Consider the following 27,465-nt stretch of genomic DNA (forward strand, 5'->3'; position numbering starts at 1 on the left):
AACAGTAAGGCATTGTTTCCAGTTTCTTACTCTCAAAATGAATCCGGAATTTGACACTTGTAACCCGGTCACGCTCACTTGTCTTGGCGGAAAAGTGAGATTGTTCAGAGTAACAAGTGAACTGATCAGCTCCATCCCCCCACCCCCCATATCCCTGACTACTCACTCCGACATCCCGTACGCCATCTTACCTGCCCGTTAATAACAGTTATTTTAAAAATTCACCTCACCGACAAGTGAGGCATTAAAATGCATATGTTTATAGAACATTTTCTGCTCAGAATGACCTTTTCTTTCATAAACTCGTGTTACACTTATATATATATATATATATATATATATATATATATATATATATATATATATATATATATATATATATATATATATATATATATATATATATATATATATATATATATATATATATATATATATATATGAAGATAAAAAGGCCCATAAAATACTATTTGAACGTTGCAACCATATATTTTCAGGCACTTCCTTCTGTGCCCCTGTTCACTGGTAAAATATGGACAGATGAAATGTTACAGGAGTATATATACAAAGCATATATAGGTGTGGCATTAAGTCTCCGATGGCATGCAGGTGACTGTTTCCTAAGAAGGAGAATAAACAATTCCCTAGTGGTTTTTGTCCTCATTAACTCCCGTTTGGCGACGATTCTGGTGGTCGTATTTCCTGGAACACCTTCTTCAGAAGCGGTCTGAGGATTAAAGCGTCGATGTCGTCCGATTTCCAATGTCCTCCTGACAAGTTCATATTGTTGGCTTGGTTGATGATAGCAGATTCCAGCATCTTTCTTTTGTACGGACAGCTACTTTTGAAACGGGAGTTAATGAGGCCAAAAACCACTAGGGAATTGTTTATTCTCCTTCTTAGGAAATGGTCACCTGCATACCATCGGAGACTTAATGACACCTATACTCGTATATGCTTTGTATATATACTCCTGTAACATTTCATCTGTCCATATTTTACCAGTGAACAGGGGCACAGAAGGAAGTGCCTGAAATATATGGTTGCAATGTTCAAATAGTATTTTATGGGCCTTTTTTATCTTCATATATATATATATATATATATATATATATATATATATATATATATATATATATATATATATATATATATATATATATATATATATATATATATATATATATATATATATATATATATATATATATGTATATATATATATATAGGTGTAACTATATGCTTTATATATATACCCTTGTAACATTTCATCTGTCAGTATTTTACCAGTGAACAGGGGCACAGAAGGAAGTGACCGAAATATATGGTTGCAACGTTCAGATAGTGTTTTATGGGCCTTTTTATCTTCATATTATACTGTAGTATTACAGTAAAAGACATTCATATATATATATATATATATATATATATATATATATATATATATATATATATTGTATATATATTTATTTAAAGAACACATGAGAAATTGTTTCACAGAAATAAATTCCTGACTCACATCGGGACCGAACCCTGGTGTTCCAGGTGCGAGTCCAGGGCTTTAACAATGAGAGAGGAGGTGAGTCTCAGATGCGGCGAATGTGGATATGGCAAGGTGTGAAAGTGTGGATGAGTGTCCACATGTACTTAAGGGTGTGGATATCCCTCTTGCATATAACATATCCACACCGAATCAAATATGACAACCATATCCACCGCATCCACATTCTGTACCACATATCCACACCCAGCATATCGACCCCTCACCCACATAACCACGCCATCTTCTATATGACTTATCCACAGGGTGAGGGCTGCAAATGCGAGGGGGTGTGATGTGGGTGAGTGTGGGTGTGGACATGCGGTCGAAGGTTGGATGATGATGATGTGGATATCACATATGATAGTGTGTGGACATGTGGGGGAAGAGTGGATGTGGATGTCACATGCGAGAGAGAGTGGATACGTGGGTGAGGGTGTGGATGTCACATGCGAGAGTGTGGATATGTGGATGTCACGTGCGAGAAAGTGTGGATATGTGGGTGAGGATGTTAATGCAGTGTATGTGGATGTCACATGCGTGAGCGTGTAGATATGTGGGTGAGTGTTAATGCAATGGATGAGAATGGCACATGCGAAAGAGTGTGGATATGTGGGTGAGGGTATGGATAAAGTAGATGTAGATGTCACGTATGAGAGAGTGTGAATATATGGGTCCTTCTTCACCAAGAACTGAATGTGAACTGAGGACGAGAGAGAGAGAGAGAGGCGGGGTCATATAATCCCTGAAACAAATTTCTCTATCGTACATAGTAATAAGAATCATCTTATTATAATAATACAGTTATTGTGACTTCACTTACGAGAAATATTCTAATATATGTGAAAGTATAATGAAATATATCTTATAACCATGTAAAATCTATAGACTAGAGAATGGCGGGTAAGGTCAGGTAAAAAATAACGGGTAAAATATAACAGGTAGTAAAAAATAACGGGGTAAAAAACAACAAGGGTAAAAAATAATTCTTCCCAGCTTGTAAAAAATAACAGGGGGTGTAAAATAGCAGGGGGGAAAGTAACAAGGGTAAAAAATAACAAGGGTAAAAAATAACAGGAGGTAAAAATAACAAGGGGTAAAAAATAACAGGAGGTAACAAAAATAGCAGGGAGTATGAAATAACAGGGTGGAAAATAACAGGAATAAAATATAACGAGTAAAAACTAACGGTGAAAAAAATAACACGGGTTAAAAAACAGGGGAAAGAAAAAACAGGTGGTAAAAAAATAACAGGAGTAAAAATAACTTGGTAAAAAATAACAGGAGTAAAAATAACAGGGTAAAAAATAACAAGGGTTAAAAATAATAGGAGTATAAAATAATGTTAAAATAATAGGGGTAAAAGATAACAAGGGGTAAAAATAACACGGGGTGAAAAATAACATTGGGTAAAAAAGAGGGGTAAAAACTAACAGGGCTAAAAAATAACGGGAGGTCAAAAAATTAAGAAGTGGTAAAAAGACCAGAGGTAAAAATTAACATGGGGTAAAAAGAACAAGAGGTAAAAAAATAACAAGTGTAAAAAATAACAGGGTTACAAAAATAACAGGTAAAAGTTAACGGTTAAAAAATAACTGGGGTAAAAATTAATGGGTAAAAAATAACAGGGGATAAAAAAATAACAGAAGGTAAACATAAGCATAATAGGTGGTAAAAAATAACAGGGTTTAAAAACAACTGGGGGTAAAAAATAATGGGCAAAAATAACAGGAGGTACAAAATAATGGGGAGTTAAAAAAACAGGGGGTGAAAATAACAGAGGTTAAAAATAACAGAGGTAAAAAATAACAGGGTGAAAAAATAACGAGTAAAAAATAACAGGTGTTAAAAATTACAGTGGGTAAAAAATAACTGGGGTAAAAAAATGGATAAAAAATAACAGGTAGAAAACAACAGGGATAAAAATAACAGAGGTAAAAAATAACAGGAGTAAAAAATAACAGGCTGTAAAGAATAACAGGGAGTAAAAAATAACAGGAGGTAAAAAGTAATCAGGGATATAAAATAACAGGGGGAAAACTAAAAGGTGGTAAAAATAACGGGGGTAAAAAAATAACTGTAAGTCAGAAATACCAGGGGAAAAATAACAGAAGTGAAAAATAATACGTGGTAAAAAATAATGGGTAAAATGTAACAGGAGGTAAAAAATAAAGGGGATATAAAATAACTGGGGAAAATGACAGAGGATGAAAAATAACAGGTAAAAATAAGAGGGGGCAAAAATTGACAGGTGTAAAAATAATGGGGTAAAAAATAACTGGTAAAAAATAATAGGGGTAAAAAATAACATTGGGTAGAAATAACATGGGAAAAAAGCACGGGATAAAAGTAACAGGAGGTAAAAAATAAATGGTAGTAAAAAGGAACTGGGGTTAAAAATAACGGGGGTAAAAATAACATGGTGTAAACAATACAGGGGTAAAAAATCACTGGGTAAAAATTAACAGGGGTAAAAAATAACATGTGTTAAAAATAACGGGTGTAAAAAAGCAACAGAAGGTAAACATAATAGGAGTAAAAAAATAACATGTGTTAAAAATAACCAGACCACTGAGTGGTTAAAAAAGCAACAGAAGGTAAACATAATAGGAAAGTCACCAGAAATAAAAAATAACGGTAAAATATAACAAAGGTAGAAAACAACGGGGGTAAAAAATAACCGAGTAAAATTTAACAGGAGTAAAAAATAACTGGATAAAAAATAACGGAGTAAAAATGATGGGGGGTAAAAAATAACAGGGGGTTAAAAGTAACGGTGTTAAAAATAATGGAGTAAAAATAACAGGGGTAAAAAATAACGGGGCTAAAAATAACGGTTAAAAATAACAGAGGTAAAAAAATAGCAGGTGTTAAAAATTACAGTGGGTAAAAAGTAACAGAGTGTAAAAAATAATGGGTAACAATTAACATGGGTAAAAATAGCAGGGTATAAAAAGTAACATGGGTAAAAAATAATAGGAGGTAAAAACAATGGGTAAAAAATAACAGGAGGTAAAAAAAACAGCGGTATAAAATAACAAGGGGTAAAACATAACAGGATGTAAATAATAACAGGGAGTATGAAATAACGGGGGAAAAGTAACAGGGATAAAATATGCCACAAGTAAAAAATAACGGTGTAAAAATAACATGGGTTAAAATAACAGGGGGTAAGAAAAAACAGGTGATAAAAAATAATGGGTAAAAAGAACAGGAGGCGAAAAATAACAAGGGGTAAAAAATAACAGGGGTTAAAAAATAATGGGGTTAAAATAATAAGGTTAAAAAATAACAGGGGTAAAAAATAACAAGAGGTAAAAATAACAGGGGTAAGAAATAATATAGGGTAAAAAAGGGGGCTAAAAAAATAACAAGGGTAAAAAGTAACAGGAGGTAAAAAAATAAGAAGGGGTAAAAATTAACAGGGATAAAAAGAACAAGACGTAAAAAAAGGGTAAAAAATAACAGGGGTAAAAATTAACAGGTAAAAGATAACAGGGATCAAAAATAACCGGGGTAAAAAATGAAAGTGGTAAAGAATAACAGGGTAAAAAATAAAAGTGGTTAGAAATAACAGGGTATAAAAAAGTAGAAGGTAAACAAACAGTTGATAAAAAATAAATGGGTTAAAAAAACAACTGGGGTAAAAAATAATGGAAAAAATAACAGGAGGTAAAAATAATGGGGGTTTAAAATAACAGGGGGTAAAAATAACAGGTGGAAAATAACAGAGGTAAAAAATAACAGGGTGAAAAAATAACGGTTAAAAAATAACAGGGTGAAAAAATAATTGTTAAAAATAACAGGTGTTAAAAATTACAGTGGGTAAAAATTAACTGGGATAAAAAAAAATAACGGGTAAAAAAGTGGTAAAAAATAACGGGGTAAAAATAATAGAGGTAAAAAATAACAGGGTAAAAAATAAAAGGCGGTAAAAAATAACAGGAGGTAAAAAGTAATAAGGGGTATAAAATAACGGGAAAACTAACAGGTGGTAAAAAATATCTGGTAAAAATAACGGGGGCAAAAAAATAACTGTGAGTCAAAAATACCAGGGGTAAAAAATAACAGAAGTGAAAAATACTAGACAGTAAAAAATAACGGGTAAAAGTAACAGGAGGTAAAAAGTAAAGGGGTATAAAATAACAGAAGATAAAAAATAACGGGTAAAAATAACAGCGGGTAAAAAATGACAGGTGTAAAAATCATGGGGATAAAAATAACAGGGGTAAAAATAACATGGAGTAAAAAATAATGGGTAAAAAATAACATTGGGTAGAAATAACATGGGGTAAAAAGTACGATATAAAAATAACACGAGGTAAAAAAATAAGGTAGTAAAAAGGAACTGGGGTTAAAAATAACATGGTATAAAAAACACAGGGATAAAAAATAATGGGTAAAAAATAACAGGGGTGTAAAATAACTTGGGTTAAAAAATAACGGGGTGTAAAAAATAACAGAAGTTAAACATAATAGGGGTAAAAAATAATGGTAAAATATATAAGAGGTAAAAATAACTGGGTAAAATATAACAGGAGTAAAAATAACAGGTGGTAAAAGTAACAGGGGTTAAAAATAACGGAGCAAAAATAATGGGGCAAAATATAACGGGGTAAAAAGTAACAGGGGGTTAAAAATAATGGAGTAAAAATAACAGGGGTAAAAACTAACAGGTGTTAAATATTACAGGATGTAAAAAATAACGGGTAACAAATAACATGGGTAAAAATAAATAGTGGGTAAAAAACAACAGGAGTAAAAAATAAAAGGGGGTCTAAAATATCAGGGGTAAAAAATAACAGGGGTAAAAAAATAACAATGCTAAAAAATAACTGGGATAAAAAATAACGAAGTAAAAAATAACAGTGGGTAAAGAAATAACTGATAAAAAATAACGGGGTAAATAATAACAAAGGGTATAGAATAACAGGGGGTAAAAAATAACCGAGGTAGAAAGTAACAGGGTGTAAAAATTAACAGTGGGTAAAGAATAAGTGGGAAAAAATAAAGGGTGAAAAATAACAGTGGGTTAAAAATTAACTGGGGTAAAGATTACATTGGGTAAAAAATAACAGGGCTAAAAAATAACAGGGTAAAAATAATGCAGGTAAAATATAACAGGGGTAAAAAATAACAGGGGCTAAAATATAACGGGTAAAAATAACCGGAGGTAAAAGATAACGGGGTAAAAAATAACAGGGGTAAAAAATAATGGGAGTAAAAAATTTCAGGGGTAAAAATTTATAGGGGTAAAAAATAACATTGGGTAAAAATAACAGGGTAAAAATAACGAAGAAAAAAATAGTAGGGTAAAAAATACCTGGGTAAAAATGCGGTAAAAAATAATAGGGGATAAAAAATAACAGGCTTGTAAATTAACAAGGGGTACAAAATAACAGGTGTGTAAAATAACAAGGGATAAAAAATAACAGGTGTAAAAAAACAGGGGTAAAAAATAACAAGGGAGTAAAAAATAACAAGGCGTAAAAAATAAGTTAAAAAAAATAATGGGTAAAAACATAACAGTTAGTAAAAAATGACAGGGAGTAAAAATAATAGGTGTAAAAAATAACGGGGATAAAAAATAACAGGTAAAAAATAATAGGGCTAAGAAATAACAGGGGGTATAATTTAACAGGGGTAAAAAATAACAGGGGGTAAAAAATAATAGGAGTAAAAAATAATAGGGGATAAAAAATAACAAGGGTAAAAAATAATGGGTGCTAAAAATAACAGGGGTAAAAATAACAGGAGGTAAAAAATAAAAGGGGTGAAAAATAACAGGGGTAAAAAATAATTGGGTAAAAAGTAACGGGTAAAAAATAACAAGGAGTAAAAAATAACAGGGAGCAAAAAATAACTGCGGTAAAAAAAAGGGATAAAAAACAACGGGAAGTAACTTGATGAAGTGCCTCTCAGGATTTAAATGGAAATCAGACCACGGTGCTTATTTGATATCTATGCCGTACGAATAAGGCAGATCATTCGGAGGATGGGATGTGAGGGAAAATGAAAACGAAAAAATGGATAGCGTAAGAAATGCAAAGAAACAGTGGGTTGAAAATCACCAGCCCCGAACTTTGAAAAAATATCCAAATGTTCATCCCTCTTTAGGTGGAACGTCTGTTATGCACATTTTTTTTTTCATCATTTTTAGGTAGCAAAAAAATACGTATAGCCTTATAGCATCTACGAAATAATTAGCTACTGATCTAATTAGCCTAAAAGTTCTGAACCTTTTCGGAATAAGAGTATTATAAAAATTCTTGAGCTCTTCGTATTTTTCCGTAATTATGCCCCTTTCCTTGAAGTGAAAAACACCCGCCAACTTTCCTTCTAACATTTCGGGAGCGATGTTGGATGACTTCTGGAGAACATTGATGTCTTGCTTTCATGATTTTCTTTTGGCTACTACTAGTAGTATTATCATCCTGCCGCAGCCTACCCATGTGAAAGGTATAATATTTTTCAATCAAGATAAAAAATATGTTCATAACTTTTCAAAATACTGTGCCTTCAAATTTGCAAGAAGTAAACGGGTCAATTTTTTTTTTTTTTTTTTTTTGAGGATACCGAAAGATAACTATAACTATTGGTTATGTAATGAAGTTTTGTCCGTGTGATTATCATATGACAAATATATTCTTTACGTAATGACGGAAACCTTAACATGTGTATATTGACATCGATCCTCGAATGTAACCTTTCTCTGCATCATACTTCGGGACATATTATGAATATATTTGTGAGAAAATCTTGAATGATGTAAGGTGCATGTTATGTACTAAAATTTTCGGAAATGTGTTAGTACCATGATCATCTATGCTCCTGGAATTATCGTATTCACCTTTTGTGGGACGATGAAATGGGTAGTTCCCCTTTCCACAAGACTTTGAAAACTGGCAGCAGAAGCCTTTTATTTTTCTCTAGCTTGGGTAACTCATTAGAACACTTAATGCCATTTCATATATAACGTTATTGGTGAGGATCGGTCCTTCGACTCCGTTGGTTGTAGTCCAGGCGTACAGTACACCAGGCTTCTTCTACTCCCTTTCACTTTACCACACGACGGCTCGTCCTCACATTAAGGAAGCATAATCTGAACCTCCCAACCGAGTGGTGCTTGCATGCTGAGGAATGATAACTCCTTATCGCTTATCTGTGCCGTTGTTCACAGAATCGAGGGACAACAAAACATGTGTAGTGCGTTTCAATAACGGAACCTGTGACACGTCATTAACGTATTGAAGTGATATGTAAGTTAGATCCAGACACTCATACCTGCATTAATGTGAGTATAGCAGAGATTGTCTTGAAATAGGAAAGGAGATTCGGTGCGTCCACCACCTTTAAGATTTGCTCAACCCCCTCAAAGAAACCCTTTAGAGAAATGTCTCAGTATTAGTGGGCCGAACATAAATAACGCTTAAGCATTTATCTTGAGCTTAAATCCCTTGAGGAAATGTTTAAAGATTTTCTCCTCATAACATTGTTTTTCTCAGGAAGATTTACTTCGGCAGTGTTTGCAAATCACTATTTCAACGTTTGTGGGTCCTACGCGTTTTGAACGGACCCTCTTTTGCTTTTCCTTTCATCTTTTCGTGGATACTTACGAGTTCTGTGCAAATTAGTACATGAAATTCCTTCTTGGTAAGTTTAACAGAAAATAATCACATACACATGTATACATACGTACACATACATAAACATCCACACGCTCACATACACACACACACACACACACACACACACATATATATATATATATATATATATATATATATATATATATATATATATATATATATATATATATATATATATATATATATATATATATAATATATATACGAACCACTACAGATTGTGTATTTTTGCTTAGTGTTAATGCTAATAAATTCACTCATTCGGAAGCAGGGTGCTTGTAAAATTAGTCATAAGACATGAAGTAAGTAATATAATATATTTCCGCCGTTGTCTTTCCATAAAACAGAAAATGCTAAGCATCGTAAAGCAACAGTCGTTCATCCCGCAGTGAATTTATGGCATTAAGGACAACAGCTTATAAATAACATCAGCAGAATTGTAGCTGCAGTCCAGGGTCGTTGTAGTGTGTAATTTATTTATTTATGTATTTATTTATTTATTTATTTTGCATAAAAAGGAAGTATGTTATACACATATTATTTCTTCACTTTATTCATGTGTACGTACACTGTTTCCGCAGGTGTCTAGCCGAATTTCTCGAAACATTGCAAGTCTCATGATGAGGACTGAAAAAGATGCATATTACGCAGATTAAGAGATGTCTTGGTAAAATTCATAAAGTTAAAATCATAAAATCGGTAAACTTTAAGAAAAAGGGGAAATTAGAACTTTGACAGAAAACTCTGAGATTAAATCTCATCGACATTCACATTTTCGTGATCGAAAACGTCGATTTGTGCTGTATGCAAAACGATGGAAGACGTCCAATAGTTTTGTGAAGAAAGTCGGCCGCAGAAAACGTGATGCTTTAGTGACATCCTGTAACCGTGCTGTACAGGAGATGGTGGCACTGAATAATTATGAGGGGACAGGATTTATTGGTTCACAGGATTGAAAATTATTTACAGTTATAAACAGGGTAGATTTTCCTGTCATACTGAGTGTGGGGAAATTAGATCCCAAAGACACAGAAAAAGGAATGGAATCTTAGAATTCACAGGTGACAGGATGTAGTCAACAACACAGCCGCTCTCACTTAGGCCTCAAAATCTCTAAAGTAGTACTGCAGGTTAATAGAAGCAAACTGGCGGCGAGTTAGAGGCGAGACCGGTCTTGTATCTTCATTTCATTTGGCAAATAATATGAATAATATGCTCTCGTTTCATTTCTGTGTGGTATTCGGGTCACTTTAAACAAAAATGGGAAAACCCCATTTAGAATATCCTAATCATAAAATTTAATGAAGTAGAGATGTTTATTTCCAATCTGTCGATGTAGCATTGGAGAGGTTCGTAAAACCTGTCCATATGCTTTACTTGGACTTATCAAAGTGTTTATAGCACTTCGCATTTCTAAAAAATCTAAATTAGGATTTGTGGTATCACATTATCTTGCTTTTTTTTCAAAGTATATTCATTTTCTTCAGTGCCCATGCCATTTGCGCCACATATCTCCCATTCAAGTTTTAATGCCTTTATTTTCGTAATGAATTTTTTTGTTTACACGTAGAAATTTACGCTACGGCAATGTCTGTAATCCAAGGTAGGATATGTCACCTTTAATTTAGTTCATATATTTTCCTTCCTCTTGGTCAGTGCAGCTCTGAATCCGATTGTGTTGCCACGTAGAATATTTATATTGGCTTCTTCTCATAATCCCGTTTGGCTTTGGCAAGTTGTGAAGGACAAAACATCTTATTTCGACCTGCGGGTAATTTCGAGCATTTATGTTCCTATTGCGTGTTTTTATTTTTTTGTTTCCTCCCACTCGGGTTTTGAGTGGGAGGCAAAAGAAAAGCTGGGAACGTCGCGTAAATGTCATGATGTTGGTCATCAAATAGACAGACTGACTGACAAACAGACTGACAGGATAACAGACAGTCGCAGGCATGTCATCGGCCCAGATCCAAGGCAAATACGGGGGTTAGAATTCAAATCCCCTCGCACTGTTTTCCATAACAAAAGCGGTCTTTGGGCGTTTCCGTTTCCCATTTATTGTCGGTGTTCTGTTTCCCATTTATTGCTGATTTCTCTTTTGCGCTGTACGCATTTCGGACTAGAGGTAGTAGTGGTTCAATATATGATTCCTAATGACTTAGAAAAATTATCTCGACCACGAATAGCAATGATTATTTCTATTTTTAGGTCTATTTATAATTAAAAAGAGAAAAATCAATGTATAAATGATCTTGACGGTATTATTTTTATATAAATGCCCATTTTATATTCCCATTATTTTTGCCCGTTTTGTGAATTTATACTTGCTTATTAAGCAAACCGAATTTTTCATTTGTTCTCGCTAATGAATTATCATTTCTGCTAAATATTAAACAGTGAAAGGTATAATGATAAGTTATATTCATTCATCTTGCTCTGTCGAACTTTGAAAGACATCCGTTTACGAAATGAGAGAAAGTGGCAGTTGAATTAGCAGGTGGAAATGGCGTGAAGTTTATCCATAATTATCAAGATTTTAATTTGTGTAAATGAAGTAAAATACTTGACCGAGCATTAACGCGTTGCAGCGGCTTCGATGTTTCTACCTGTATGATACTTTTATTCGTAAATTTTTGTTTTGTTGACTGTATTATTAACTTGGATTGATCTCACCTAGCTTATGTTTTAACTTAAACTCTGTATAGTGTTGGATCCCGCCGGGGAGCAGCGCCGTCAGTGCACCTCATGTGGTGCATTGTAGGCATTACCTAAGGGTCTTTACAGCGTCCCTTCGGCCCCTAGCTGCAACCTCTTTCATTCATTTTACTGTACCTCCGTTCATATTCGCTTTGTCCCATCTGACTTCCCTCCTTTTCTAACAATTGTTTTGTACTACAACTGCGAGGTTTTCCTCCTGTTACACCTTTCAAACCTTCGCACTGGACTGTCAACTTCCCTTTCAGCGCTGAATGACCTCTTAGGTCCCAGGGGCTTGGCCTTTGGCCTAAATGATATATTCTGGTCCATTCTCTGTAGTGTTGGAAAGATTTTTGTTTAAATGCGGATGCACATCCGGTGCCTATTATGATAAGACAACACTTTTCCAATTTTCACTTCTTTTTCTAATCCATAAACTTCAGGTTTTGCTACGTTGCTCCATTTAATAATCCTTAATCTGATTACTATTGTATACATTAACTTATGGCTGTTATCAGGATACTAGTGCGTATACATTGGCCATTGTAGCCGCACAGGCGACAGTGAATCCGAAGGGTTTTTTTCCTCCAGTGTGTAACCCGTCCCACATTTGAGGTTCCTGTAGAGCTATGGGTTTTTTTACGTCGTTAGTTTCTGGTGTTCTTGGACATGTGTGTTCGTGTGCGAAATTCTTGCTTTCTTCCTTATCAGTTTTTCTATGACGTCACTGGGGTATCCATTGTTTGTAAACATCTGTTCACACGTTCCATTCCTGCATCGACAGCTTTCCAGACACTGCAGTAAGAAAAGACCCTCCTGGTTTAGGTGATGATGACCTGTTGTTGAGGGATCCTGCCCCTATTGACCTCGATTGCAAAATTTAAACTGAATTAGTTTTTTCATTATGAAAAGGCCCCACGTCCTAGGCACTCTCACGTTATGCCCCTGAGGACCTGTACTTGATTCACGTTCTCTACATCCGAAAAGTGTGGTCGTTATTACTTTCGATACAGAAACAAGAAATTTCGGTAAAACCACAGAGGACGGATCTCTCTTGGTCGTTGTGCTCTCAGATCAATGGTATTTATGGGGAGGTGAAAAGGGGCTTTGTAAAACACAATCGGATTTTTAAATGGAACAACGAATACATTGATTGACTCCGCTGTTGGGGCTACGATGTGATTTCATGTGCGTACATCATGTATATTCGCGTCGTGGGCAAGTACTTCATGTAAATATGTATTGTGTACATTCATGGCATGCCTTCACATCATTTACTCTAACACGAAGTACACGTACATTGTAAATGTTCATGTAAAAATAATCTATATTTGCTGATATGACGTTACATATTGTACTTATTTGCGAGTACTGACAGTTTCCAAATTATAGAAACGTTTGGTGTTTTTTTCACATAGTTCAGCTCCCGTTAATGGTTGTTAAAAAAAACAAAAATTGTCATATTTTTCAGTACATTCAACAATCCCTCTTGTCCGCTTCGGTTGAAAATATGGGTAGAATGTGATCCAATTCCAACCGTCATCTCCATTTCAGTCCCTCTCGTGTATGATTTCTCTCATCCTTTATTTCCGTTGCATCATTTGGATTATATATATATATATATATATATATATATATATATATATATATATATATATATATATATATATATATATATATTTATAATATTAGGCCATTTTAGTATTCGTCTTTTTTATGATCTAGGCGAAACATAGGATTGTTTTTTATTATAGGAGATTCATTCTTTAAATTGGGAGTCTCTTCTATTGGTGTATCCCAAGATAGCCAGCAGTCGTTAAGAACTCATTAAAGAGAATTCACGTGCCAACTTTATTAGTTTGGAACTCAAAATTAGTCTTGCGTATGGTATTAAATACCCCAAAATTTAAATATTCCTCATATTTTCTTGCATCCTTTCATGGACAATAGGTAGGATAACGTTTGCAGTGAATTTATGTGGAACAATAATAGGTGATCGCAATGTTCGTATTTACAGAGACCTCAAATATGAAAAACTGAATGTTAATATGCTGTGAAAAGAATTGTGTTAAACAAGATAGAGCGCTTGAGAGTTCAGAGTAGAAAGGATAATCTCTGAGTGTTGTAATTAAAACAGAAAAACTGAAAATGAGAGGCTTCCGTGTAAAGTACTTATTATTGATGCCATTGACCCGGTATAGTGAACCAGATTTGATATTTTCTCTTGGATTTCAGGTGTAAGAAGAATACTTGCCTCACTACAGAGGCTTCTCGGCTTCGATCATAGGCGAGAAGGGACTTTTTTTTTGCAAGCTCTCTTAAATACTTTGTACCTGTGGGTAGCCAGACCTGGGATTTTTATTTTATTTTTCTGTGAATAGAGTATTTAAATGTTTATGGAAACTTTTACTGTGTTGCACGTACAAGTAGTTGTAGATGATTAGTACGGAAACCCCTAACATGTTGGCTTAGGAAGCTTTTTTTGTCATAATTTAATCATGTTGCAAAAACTTTTATCTGTGCACTGTTCGTGCAACCACGAGAGAGTTGGATAGAGATGACTGTGCTACATCTGGGTTTTTAATTGATTTTTTCGTGGTAGTTTCATTTAAAAGATATTCTGTTTGATCGACTTAAGTGTTCTTGAGAATAATACACATTCATATATATATATATATATATATATATATATATATATATATATATATATATATATATATATATTTAAATTATATATATATATATATATATATATATATATATATATATATATATATATATATATATATATATATATATATATATATATATATATATATATATATATATATATATGTATATATATATATATATATATTTATATATTTAAATGTATGTATATAATATATATATATATATATATATATATATTTAAGTGTATATATGTGTGTGTGTGTGTTTGTTTATGTGTATGGGCTTGGAATCACCGTAACCCGTGAATTATATATGCAGACGAACCATAGCGTACAAAGAAATAAGGTATAGATCCTGACTAGTTTCGTCTTCGGTTTTCCAGGACTTTTTAAGAGGACTGATACATAATGGTAGGAATTTACAATATAAATAGGAGGATGGCAGTGCAAACGACCAGACAGACAGCTGGAAACAATGTTCACACCTGACAGGATAAAGAAAAAGCCTCGCTCTCGTTAGCGAAAACCTATGGTGTTTGCCCCCATGAAAGTGTGCGCGTACATTTACTGTTAGGGCCAATTAAACCATCTCCGTTAAGATCTGTACATTTTACATATTTCTCATGAAATAATTGGGTGATTTTATACATTCCTAGGATGATCTTTAAAATTTTACAGAATCTTTCTTCCATAAAGCTGGAAGTACTCATATCTTTTTTCCTTTTTCCTATCAGGTGTGATTATTTCTTCCAGATTCTGTTTGTTTGCACAGTCACCTTGGCAGATGTAATGTAAATCTTTACCACGTATCAGCCCTCTTGAAGATCTTTTAAGAAGTAAAGACAAAACTGATTAGTCTATACCTTGTTTCATTTTTTCCTTGTGGTTCCTTGCATACACACATTATTATATATATATATATATATATATATATATATATATATATATATATATATATATATATATATATATATATACAGTATATACATATTCATATATATGTATATATTTACAGTATAAATATATATATATATATATATATATATATATATATATATATATATATATATATATATATATGTATATATATATGTATGTATAAATATATAAATTTATAAAACAGTGCCACCAGATTTATGCACTTAAATATACCGTTCAAAGTATTTTGTGGAATTACTGAAATAACATTTTATCAAGAATATCATGTGTATATAAAAGACTGAAGTAAACCTGATACTTGCAGGGAGAGTCGTTCGTGGATATTAGGGATGCTATTAAAATGCAGAAGAAGGAAAAGCACCAGAAGTTGATTGTATTACAGAAGAGGTGCTGGTGGCATGGGTATATATATATATATATATATATATATATATATATATATATATATATATATATATATATATATATATATATATATATACATATATAAATTATAAACATATATGTATGTAACATATGTCTATATATATAAATTGTATACATATACAGTATATATATATAAATTGTATACATATACAGTATATATATATATATATATATATATATATATATATATATATATATATATATATATATATATATATACATATATATATATATATATATATATAAATTTCTGACTCACATCACGATCAAACCCAGGTCTTTCAAGTGAAAGGCAAGGGCGCTTCCCACTAGGCCATACAAGTCATAAAAGAAGTTGGAACCTGAGCGCCACTGCACACAAGGAATAACCTGAGCAAGCTAACTGCATGCATACCAGCGTGTTTTCTCAACTTCCCTACTCAGCAATGACCCAATTGACAGCATTTCATTCGAATTATCCCTTCTGGGTGATTATGATGGAAATAATCAACATACAATCACGTGTGGAACAGAAATAAGTTTCTGACTCACATCAGGATTGAACCCAGGTCTTTCAATTGAAAGGCAAGGGCACTGCCCACTAGGCCATACAAGTCATAAAAGAAGTGTGTTGTGTTAATTATTTCTATCATATTCACTCAGAAGGGATAATTTGAATGAAATGCTGTCAATTGGGTCATTGCTGAGTCGGGAAGTTGGGGAAAACACGCTGGTATGCAAGCTGTTAGCCTGCCCAGGTAATTCCGTGTGTGCAGTGGCGCTCAGGTTCCAACTTCTTTTATGACTTGTATGGCCTAGTGCGCAGCGCCCTTGCCTTTCAATAGAAAGACCTGGGTTCGATCCTGATGTGAGTCAGAAATTTATTTCTGTTCCACACGTGATTGTGTTGATTATTTCTATATATATATATATATATATATATATATATATATATCATACATGCATATATGCTTGTATTTACATATATATGTACATACGAGTATGTGTGTATGTCTAGGAGCCTTGGGTGTGTGTGTATGTCTGTTTATACCAGCAGATATGGGGAACCATGAATTACCTACCCAATTTTATTGCTTGTATATTGCCCCATAGGCCACCCATTTCATCACGTGTCTCTGTAGGTATCTTACTGTGACGCCTTATTTAATTAATGGTGTTTTTCTGATAAGAGAGCACTTCAAATGGTCCATCTCTGAAAATTGGTTATTATTAGCCACTTGTTTTTTGTTACCGCAGACGACACCATTGTCTGCATTGCAACTGTAGCATAGCAACCATTTTATGATCTGCTATATATTAACCAATGGCTAAAATTCACGTTCCGAATTCCTTTCAAATAAATATTAAGACGTCCTCCTGCTCCTTTCTGTTATATTTCATACACTCTCTTTCTTTAGCACATTTCCTAACAAATGAGCCATCACTCTTAACTGGGCATCTGGAGCCTTTCGGTCGCACTCACGCTGTCGTTGAAGGCAATACTAAGAATAAGTTACCCGAGTCTGCTGTGCGATTAAGGGGTAACCCAACATAGCCATCAACAACTGTAGCCGACTTTTACGTTCTCTTGCCACGAACTATAATGGCTTTATCCATTTTTGGTTCCAACCTGTAAATTAAATGAACGGAATTATTGGACTCTCTCTCTCTCTCTCTCTCTCTCTCTCTCTCTCTCTCTCTCTCTCTCTCTCTCTCTCTTACGTGCCTTAGCGTGCCTTTTATTGCATATTGTATGCTTCGTTGTCCAGATACAATAGATTAATAATAAGTTAAGACGCCATCTTCCCTCTAGAAAGGGACATCGATAAAATACATTTACTCGACTCTTCTTGCAGGCGAGAGGCTCTCCTGACCAATCTTCCAGGTCCACAAATCCTCCACTCCTTTCCCTGCTCCTTCATTCCCTCCCCTCCTCAGTAATTCCCTGCAGGGTCTGCGAAAAACAATTTTAGCGTCGATGTCATCTGAAGATATTAGAACAGAATGAAGGTAGTCGATGTAATCCGGTTACTTTTCTTCCGGCTTACGAACGAAGACTTGTGATGATGCGAATCCAATCTGGCTGCACAGAAACAACTAGCAGTTTTATCAGCATTGTACCTGCCGGCGTCAACCCTCCCCCCCTCTTCCTTCCCCACAACTACGATGAAGGCCTTGGCTACCTTTCCATTTGTGGGGGCAGTGCCCTCCCCCCTCAACCCTACCTCTTTGATCATGCTTTGGTGCTTTCCAGGCCAATCTCAGGAGAGTCCTATCAGTAGGCCATTAGTTTTATAGGTCCTATGTAAATTGATGTAAGCCTTTTAAAACTAATGATAGGTACCGACGTCGTAAGTTTTTCCTTCCAAGATAAAGTTATTGTGGTACCTTTTGAACACTGAAATAGAAAAACCACTCTTCTGCTTAAAGTTTAGACATATATCCCCCTATCTCCATCCACATACTGTACACGCACACACCCACACATACACATTATGAAGTGAGAAAAAAACTGATAAGGATATTGCCTTCGGGAAAGGTGCTTCCTTTCGAATATTTTTCTTTGCTACTGTATCATGAGTTGGCGTTACATGCACCTACCTTTATCCATACGATGAAGATGTAAACCAAAAAGGGTGCATTTCATCTCAGCTTTTCAACCAGTACGGAAACCGATTACAGCAATTCACGCGTAAGGAGCGTTCCCAAGAATTAGGGTCATCGCTCACAACTGATGTTATAGGAAAGAACCGTTGCACTGTTCCCTCATCACACAGTTGCGGACATAACAGAAATCCTGCACTGAGAAGCTTTGCTGTAACGGCATGATTTAAATGCTTTTTTTATTTCCGGATGTTACAGATAATATGAAAAACGGGAACGGCAGGGTGCTTATTCGACTTTGAAAAAATGTGTAAAAGCTGTGATTTTGCTCGTTATACGTTTATTTATGTAAGCCATTAAAAGCGGGTTTGCGAAAAGCTTGACCAATCTTCCAAAAACCCGGAACCTTAACGGCAATCAGTCAAAGAAGCCCATGTGACATTGCCTGAGTATGGTTAGGATTTGATTGTCATTAGGGAAACGGTAGCTTTTCGAAGCAATTATAACCTGAGAATGTTTTAGCAATTACAGGTGTGTTGCAGGATATTCATTTTCGAATACGGCTGCATTCATATATGATTTTGTTTTCCAGTTGCAGAAAGTCTGCGAAACGATCGACTATTGTCTCGTCAGAACATATTAAATAGCCTTTTACATGGATATTTGGCACCAGCAGTAAGGAACTTGAAATCTGCATATAGATATACTTGTAAATAAACGCACTGAAATACAGCATCCCTTATTCGAATTGTGCAAGTGATTGGTGGTGGATAAGTTACAGTGATTGGATCTATTACATAATATCCTCTCTCCTCATTCACCCTCTCCCTCCAGCCCTCACTCTCCCTCTCCCCCTTGCCCTTCCCTCATTCTTTATCAGCCATCGAGAGACAAGAAGGAAAATCCGATTCGAGGCTCGTATTGGTTATTGCGAAATTGCTTTCCTTTGATCATTTCACGGGTTGCAGGGTAGACGACGAATGTTGTTCGTATTAGCTGTGTCCTCATTTATTCGCCTCGTCTGTCCGAAATATATTTGTGTATTGTGTAAGCTGTGGAATTTCGGCGCTTCCAGAAAGTTTTTACGTTTTATTGCTTTATGGAAATAGTTGTGTTTTGTTGTCTTCGACATTTCACTTCCTGTTTAAATTTCATTTATGCTTCATATGTACTGTGTATCGTCAAGCAACAGTTTTTGATAGATTCGTGTCACAAAGTGACGAAAATTGCAATCAGTTGTTAGCAGCACCCAGGAAGCCAGTTGTTTCCGAAAGCCGCATAAAAATAAATAAAGAAATAACATTAAAGACATAATACACGGGTGATGAAATGATGAGGTCTGTATTAAAAATGTAAAGACACAAAAATCATAATAAAAAACGATATGTGAAGCAGGCAGTGATGTGGAGACGACATGCTTCTGAAATGGAAGTCGTAAAAGAGAATACTTCAGAACGAACACAGGTGCGAAAGCACCGTCTATCTATTCTTTAAACTTTTTAAGAATTTGGACAAGGCTCATTTTAGAAACAGCGACCCCGACTAGGGATTAAGCAGAGGAGAAGGAGAAGTTCTTCATTTCATTGCCTACTTCAGTCATATTTTATTATTATAATTTTTCTAAATGTTTGTATGATATCTTCAAAGATTTATTTCTTTTTTTGTTTTGTGGTCTTCGGTTAACAACTGATCCTCTGGAGGCTGATTTTTGATCGATAAATATTTTTTTCTGAGAATTGTTTACTTAAATAACTTTGACAGTGCTATGTGAATTTCCTACATCTCTGTTTATTTAATTTTTTATATTCTCCCGTATTTCGATGTTCGATTGTCTCTTTTCCTATCTTGAGATTTAGAAAAACCAACGCATCTTCCTCTTGTACTGTCAAATGGGATTTTCCGGAGCCGAGCAGTTCTTTGGAATGCATTATTCCTTCATATGTAATGTTACTTTAGTGTGGCAGAATACAGTCAGGCACTAGTCTGAGTAAGAAGGGACTGAATACCAGTCTAACAGCAGTGGATGAAAAGAGGAAATGCACAATGACAGCGAGAAGTGGGTCAGATCCCCTAAATTTTGTGGTTAATTTTGAGCGTATAATATTTTGGCATACGCAGTATGTCGTTCTTGTTAACGCAATGTGGTGTATGGTCTGACGTTGAATTTGGATTCCTTACAGTGATTTGTCTTTGTTGACTTTACAACTCCTAAAGGATCTGCCCTCTCTCTCTCTCTCTCTCTCTCTCTCTCTCTCGTATTTGACGTTGTAACTTTTCACCCCGTTTTATTCAGTGAATATTGTTTAATTTGTAATTGGTTCACTTGATTCAATTTTTCAGGCAATAGCAATTTCATTTTCTCCGTAATTGGATGGTCTTTCATTATCGTTTATATACTGTTATTGCCTTTTGCCCAGTGTATGTTAATTTAATTCATCGTTTGTAGATGATTGAAACAACTAAGTGAGAGTTTGTACGTCGTTATGCGCTTATCTCTTCGGCGATTGATTATGGAAGTGTCCACAACCTTGGTAATGAAGAGGTTCTCAGTTAGTGATGTGATAATAGAAACATCACACCATCAGCTTCTGCTTCCTTATCTTCCCCTCTTAGCTGAAGGGTTATATCACATTGCATTACAGAAATTGGAAATTCGCCGTTTGTAAGGACCATTGTCCTGCGTAGCTGATAGAGTAGCGATGGAAAATGAAAGAGCAAAGCCAAGACGTTACAAATAGAGCGAATGGGTATATATACCCCATTTTCCCTGTCTTATTCCTTAAATGTTTCCATCTCTCATTCAGCCGAACAAGTGACTCACTTTAACAGCACTAAAGTGTTGGCCTGCTCAAGTCGCAAGTCGAAGTATAATCCTTTTTGGCCCTTGTTCTGTGAAAATTGGTATATTTTAGAAATCTCCGAATGATGGAAGATTAAAACAGTAAATGGTAAATTTTTCTTTGACTGTTATGAATCTGAACCAAAATTGAGGGCACATAAGGACCACAGAGAAGAAGCAATAAATGAAAATGACTCCCAGAACGTCAAGCGGAACTCAACCAGAATCCTCTTAGCGTTTCTGAGTGCAAAGTTCTGTGAATTCATTCTTAGCTTGCAAGTCGAAGTAATTGTAAGGAATCGGAATGAAAGCATAGTAGGATGGTTAAGCGCCAGAAGTTGATGGGATTACAACTAATGTAAAGTAGTATGGTGATAGTCCAAATTATTGGCTTACGTTGCGTGGTATGTATGCCGGAAAGAGGAAAAGGCCCCAGAGAAATGGACGCAAGCAGCAAATGTTACTTAAGAGGTGACAGTAAGAATTATGAGGGCGAAACAGAACTTAATTTACCTGCAAAATATCGTGATGAAATTGATTTAAAAATGAAAGCAAAACCAGAAAGCTTGATAGGAAAGGGCACTGTGTGTTTAACAAATGAATAGGGTATCGGGATCACAGTATGTTTGCTATGAAACAACTTCAGGAAAAGTTTCCAGGATAAATGGAAAATGTGTGTGGTGTTTGTCAAAGGATCTAAATACAGCTTCTCTTGGAGCTGGCAGAGGTGATGTGAGTGTTGGGGATATATGGTGTAGATGGCTACTAAATGACAGTGGTAAGAAAATATGTACAGTGAGTTTGTGAATAGATAGTGACGAGTTTTGTATAAAAGTGAAGTTCAGAAAAGGGCTTGTTGCCTCCATATGGATGGAGTGATGAGAGAAGTCGGGGAAATAGCAGTTGTAAGTGTTCTGTTGTGCAATAAGAAAGGGGGTCTTGAATTTTTAATGTTGTGGCTGATGTGAGCATTTTTGCATTGTTGGTGGATGATAGCACATACTCATAAAAGCTGCAGATTGGTAAAAGGTTGACGTCACGTCATTCTAGTAAAGAGAGATGAAAGCAAGCCCCACAAGAGTAAATGCTGGGATAAAGGCAGCCGACTTGCTTGGAGAAGGAAGGTTCTGTATTGCTGACTTGGGTACAGTATATGATAGTAAAGTGAATTAACAGGTACCAATAGTAACAGAGATTCAGACATCTTTCTTCTTCAGTGTGGATTTTGGTCAGGCATCTTGAGAGTTATAGAGATACGAAAAGATGTGGCATTAAGCTATCAATTTGGAAAAGATGAAGCGGAGTGTTTTGAGGTGGTTTGATAGTTTTAGAGAGGCTGTAGGGCGACAGTTCAGGAAGAAAGGATTATGAATTTGAAATGCTGGCGGAAGTGAAAGATGATGTCAAAAGAGATGCTGTCAAGATAGAGAGGAAGAACTGTGAAAACGGAGGGAGTTTTTGTATGAACACGTTTCTGCTTAATGTACAGAAGTGAATGCTGTCATATCTGTAAGGCTAATTGACGTAATTATGCCGGTATATCAAGTATCAATCGCCGTGGAAGGTTTCTACGCAGGATTTATCCTCGATTCGGCAAGTAAAGGATGAAGGACGCAGTGGCTGGTGTCTCTTGTTTAACTGGAGCCAAGTTAGTGAGTGGAAATGGATTATTAGTAAAAGAATATTATATATATATATATATATATATATATATATATATATATATATTATATATATATATGTGTGTGTATGTATGTATGTATATATATACATATATATATATATATATATATATATATATATATACACACACACACACACACACACACATATATATATATATATATATATATATATATATATATATATATATATATATATATATATACACACACACATATATATATATATATATATATATATATATATATATATATATATATATATATATATATATATATATATATATTATATATATATGTATATGCAGAAATCAGGACATATTTTAGCTGGAAATTTTTAATGCATATGCAGATCCAACTCGGATTCGGTGATGTCAGATGTATTTGACAATGTATATTTCATCTACTTAAAATGAAAAAATTACTACTATATTATTGTATATGTGAAACAGCGGTTCAAAGTAATGCCAAGCCTTCAAGAATCATCTTTCTGACTTCCGATGCAATAACCGAATCCTTTGAGTATCAGGAACAAGAGTATCTTTCATATCATCCAAGTTTAAGGAGATTAATACTTTGGTCTGTTTGACAGTGAAATTCTATATTCCCTTGGCCTCGGTGATTAATTAACGGCAGATCTTGGTGAGTAATTAAATTGCCACTTTGACTCTCTCTCTCTCTCTCTCTCTCTCTCTCTCTCTCTCTCTCTCTCTCTCTCTGCGTCAGTGACTCCTCCGGCAGCTATAGCGCATAATAACACTCAAAAATTCTGTTCAATTCTCTCTCTGTCTCGTACGAAATATGATAGTGATGTTGACATTCATAAGCATCCAGACTCATTTTTTATATTAGTTAAACTATTTGATGTTACAGAAAGGATCAGATACCAGTAATAATGAGTTAATTAACCAAGTAATATTGTATGTAATTATTTCATGTATTCTATTGATGGCTGTACAATTTAAGCTTAATCTGAGGACGTACTTTTCAAAAAGCGCGACACCTGCAGGAGGTCAATAAATTATGTACTACTTTTGTATACTAAAGCCCATCTTGAATTTGAAGGCACATTTATTATGTACTCTTGAAGCTGAAGGTAATGATATTCATCATCAGCAGTATTGAAAACAGCCGATACTCGCAGAACACTTGATTTTGGTTATTAGTGGTTTAATTAGCTTGAAAGGTGATAGATGATTTGCTTCAAGAGTTGGATTGTGGTTATTTTACGTGACTCAAATTTAGATTTGTGAAAGTCTACGGGAACGACATTCTAGTTTTCACATGGCGTTGCGTTCTGCCATGCAAACACAGTAATGTATAGGTTGAATAAAAACTATGTACTATATATATAATATAATATTGGTGATGGATGATGACAGAAGGTCACTGTGGCAGGAATTATGAAAATGATAGTTGTTCCTTTATATTAATATATTTGAGGACATTTTCTTAAAATAATCCAGTGTACCGTCAAAGAACCGAGCTTTGAGGAATGGTTTTCAAAAAATTAAGTGATTTTTTTACTTTGTATTTTGTAACCCACCGAAAATGGACCATATCTGCCTTCGGAATAGATTTAAAATTCTTCATTTCATGAGCGTTGCCGGAGAGACCCCTTTGATACTTGGAAGGGCTCTAGGTCTTCCTCATCAGCGAGATCAGTGATGTTCGAGGTCCCTCACCACAACATTACGGATCTGAGAGAGAAAGAGAAAGAGCTGTTTAAGCTTCCACAGCGGTCCGTATGGCGACTGGGACTCTTATAGACGGGGAATTTTTGTCATTTCTGATGGCCACGAGATTGCTTTTCGAATTATACGAAGTTTTATCCACAATCCACTGGGCTGTTGACTCCGAGGTGGTGTTCTGTGTTGTGTTTTAACGGTTGGGCTGTTGATGACTATTGGAATAGAGGGAGAGAAAAAGATCGGCTTATCTGTCATATTAGCCAAGGGGCTGTTGACAGAGAGAGAGAGAGAGAGAGAGAGAGAAATTTGATATATTTCAATATTTTGGACATAGGGATGCTGATACCAAGAAAAGAACTGATCTTGGAAAAAAAAAAGATAGGAAAAAAATTTTATAAATTCAGATGTTTTAGCTCAAAGACAGATTGTCCTACATGCCTTAATTTTTATTCGCAATAATCTTGTATGAGAGAGAGAGAGAGAGAGAGAGAGAGAGAGAGAGAATGTTCTATACTTTCTGATATTTTAGCCTCGGGATTGTTGGCACGAGATAGAAAGGGGGGGGCTTTGTTCATCATACTTTATGGCATCATATTCACTGGCTTTTAACCTCGAGAAATAGAGAGATTGGGCCATTGGCTCCGAGACCGAGATAGGATAGAGGTAAAAGAAATATAGGTTAGTCCAATGTTTTTCCAGAATATTCAGTCTTGGCACATTTATGCTGAGAGGGGAGGGCTGGAGTGTGGGACATTGATAGTTGAAGAGGCCTCCAATCCTTTAGCCACTGGACTACAAACACTGCCAGGGAGAGTGAACGAGGCTTCATCCGATGCATCCTGTTAAATTATAGGAGCATGGCTATTGATGTAGAGGAAAGGAATAGACTATCGAATATATCTTTTGATGTTTTAGCCAGTGGCCTGTTAAAGACAGATAAGGACTTTGAATTGTAAGGCTTTACCGTAAAACTATTGATGCTGTAAAGAGAGAGAGAGAGACAGAGAGAACAAGAGAACGTTTGACCTATTTTCTGAAGGTTTAGCTGCAGGGCTGCTGACGGAGAGAGAGAGAGAGAGAGAGAGAGAGATGTGTTTTCTGACATTATCTTTGGATGCTTCAGCCACAGGGCTGTTGTTGCTGAGAAGGAAAGTTTTTATTCTACGTATTTTCATATTTTCCAGGTAATGGGCTATTGACATCAATAGAGAGGGATTATGTTGTATATTCTGAATCTTTAGCCACTGGGCTATCAGTGCAGAGGAAGAGAGGATTATTACAGCATATCTTTTTAATTTAGCTTATTATATGAAAATTTATCGCCTGCCTCATCTAACCTCTGCTCTAATTTGTTTTCACATATAGGGGTTCTGATGCCAAAACGTACTTATATCTTGCGTAATTTTGAGGACTAAAATAATAATGATGATGCTGATGAATAATCTTTTCAGGAGGAGATGTTAGCAGAGTCATACACATCGTTCTTGGAGTTCGGCCTGATGGAGATACAACGACACAGGGAGGTCTTCCCCACTCCCTCAAAGACCCACGCTATTCGTCTTGAAGCTCTCATGAAGTGAGTACTGTTGCTTCATGCAAGCCTTGAAAGAGGTCTTGTCTTAGTGCAGATGTCGACGTTGTTCTCGTGACTTGCCAGATCTCGAATGGCGTTAGAGATTTTGGACTCAGAAGTCGAAACCCTTCTCTAACACGTCATGAAGAACATGCCAGGCTTAGTCTTTGTGTTCTTTGGCGATTAGACGCATTAGTTAATCAAGGAGTAAAAGTTCTCTTCCATCAATTCAGAAAATGGAAAACCTTAATGAAGACCGATGAAGTTTTATATGGAGTCAGAACTAAGAAGCTCACAACTTTAGATCAGTGGAAAAATGAAGACAGTTATTGCTGTCAGATACTTTTTGAAATGTGAACTGATTACGGGAAGTAGAATATTATACTGATTGCTAATGGTCTTATTGATCTTTTAACCGTCAACTAGACTTAGTTTTCTAAATTCCCCACATTGTGTTGCTGGATTTTGGTTGTGGCAGATGCTGGCTGTGCCATTGATGTTAGAATAAAATAATTTTGCTACTGACGTATAACTCGTTTATGACTCTCAGGAGCAGATCATGTTGGAAATTCTTTTGAATAGACTTGAGGATTGTGCTTATTGATATTGCCCTTTTATTGAATTGAAAAGCTAATGAAAGAAGATGATCTTATTACTAAAGGTAATTCCGTTGAATTAGGGGTACTTTGTCTTTCCTGTTATCAAGAGATCAAATATATCGTTAGCAGAGTCGGATGATATTAAAAAATCATCATTGTACGGAACGTGAAAAATGTGAGGAAAGAAGACCCACGTATTATATTGTTATTACTTGTGTGCAAAGGTAAAATTAGACAAATGCTCATTTATAATTAATGTTGTGGTAATAGAGCCGTCTTATTTAAAACAATTTTGAGAAGAATTAGCATATTTTTGTAGCGTGACGAACGGTGGTAAAAGTACCAACTATCATGGCTACTGCCGTGGGTAATGATAGAGTGAGATTATTGCGTAACGTGGTTTAACTAAATGCAGATATTACAGACGGACGTGTGGATTCGCCTGTTGTATGTGATATCCGCCTCTTCCTGGTAAAAAGAGATAGCTGGTAATCCCTCTTGATTGGCTTGATTGCTGCTTTATTCAATTTTCTGTAAAAGACTCCTCCATTCATCTTGATTTGAGAAAAGGCTTTTTG

General features: G+C 35.1%; 1 protein-coding gene across 1 annotated transcript in view; it reads left to right on the top strand.

Moving 5' to 3' along the window:
• The window catches only part of LOC136837582 (BAI1-associated protein 3-like), a 571,736-nt gene that overhangs the window by 415,772 nt on the left and 128,499 nt on the right, over window positions 1–27,465 (top strand). The window contains exon 14 of the mRNA XM_067102461.1: window positions 26,167–26,291. Within this exon, the coding sequence (XP_066958562.1) occupies window positions 26,167–26,291 (125 nt within the window). The remainder of the gene's footprint in view (window positions 1–26,166; window positions 26,292–27,465) is intronic.

Source organism: Macrobrachium rosenbergii, chromosome 4 (genome assembly GCF_040412425.1).
Source record: "Macrobrachium rosenbergii isolate ZJJX-2024 chromosome 4, ASM4041242v1, whole genome shotgun sequence".
NCBI lineage: Eukaryota > Metazoa > Arthropoda > Malacostraca > Decapoda > Palaemonidae > Macrobrachium > Macrobrachium rosenbergii.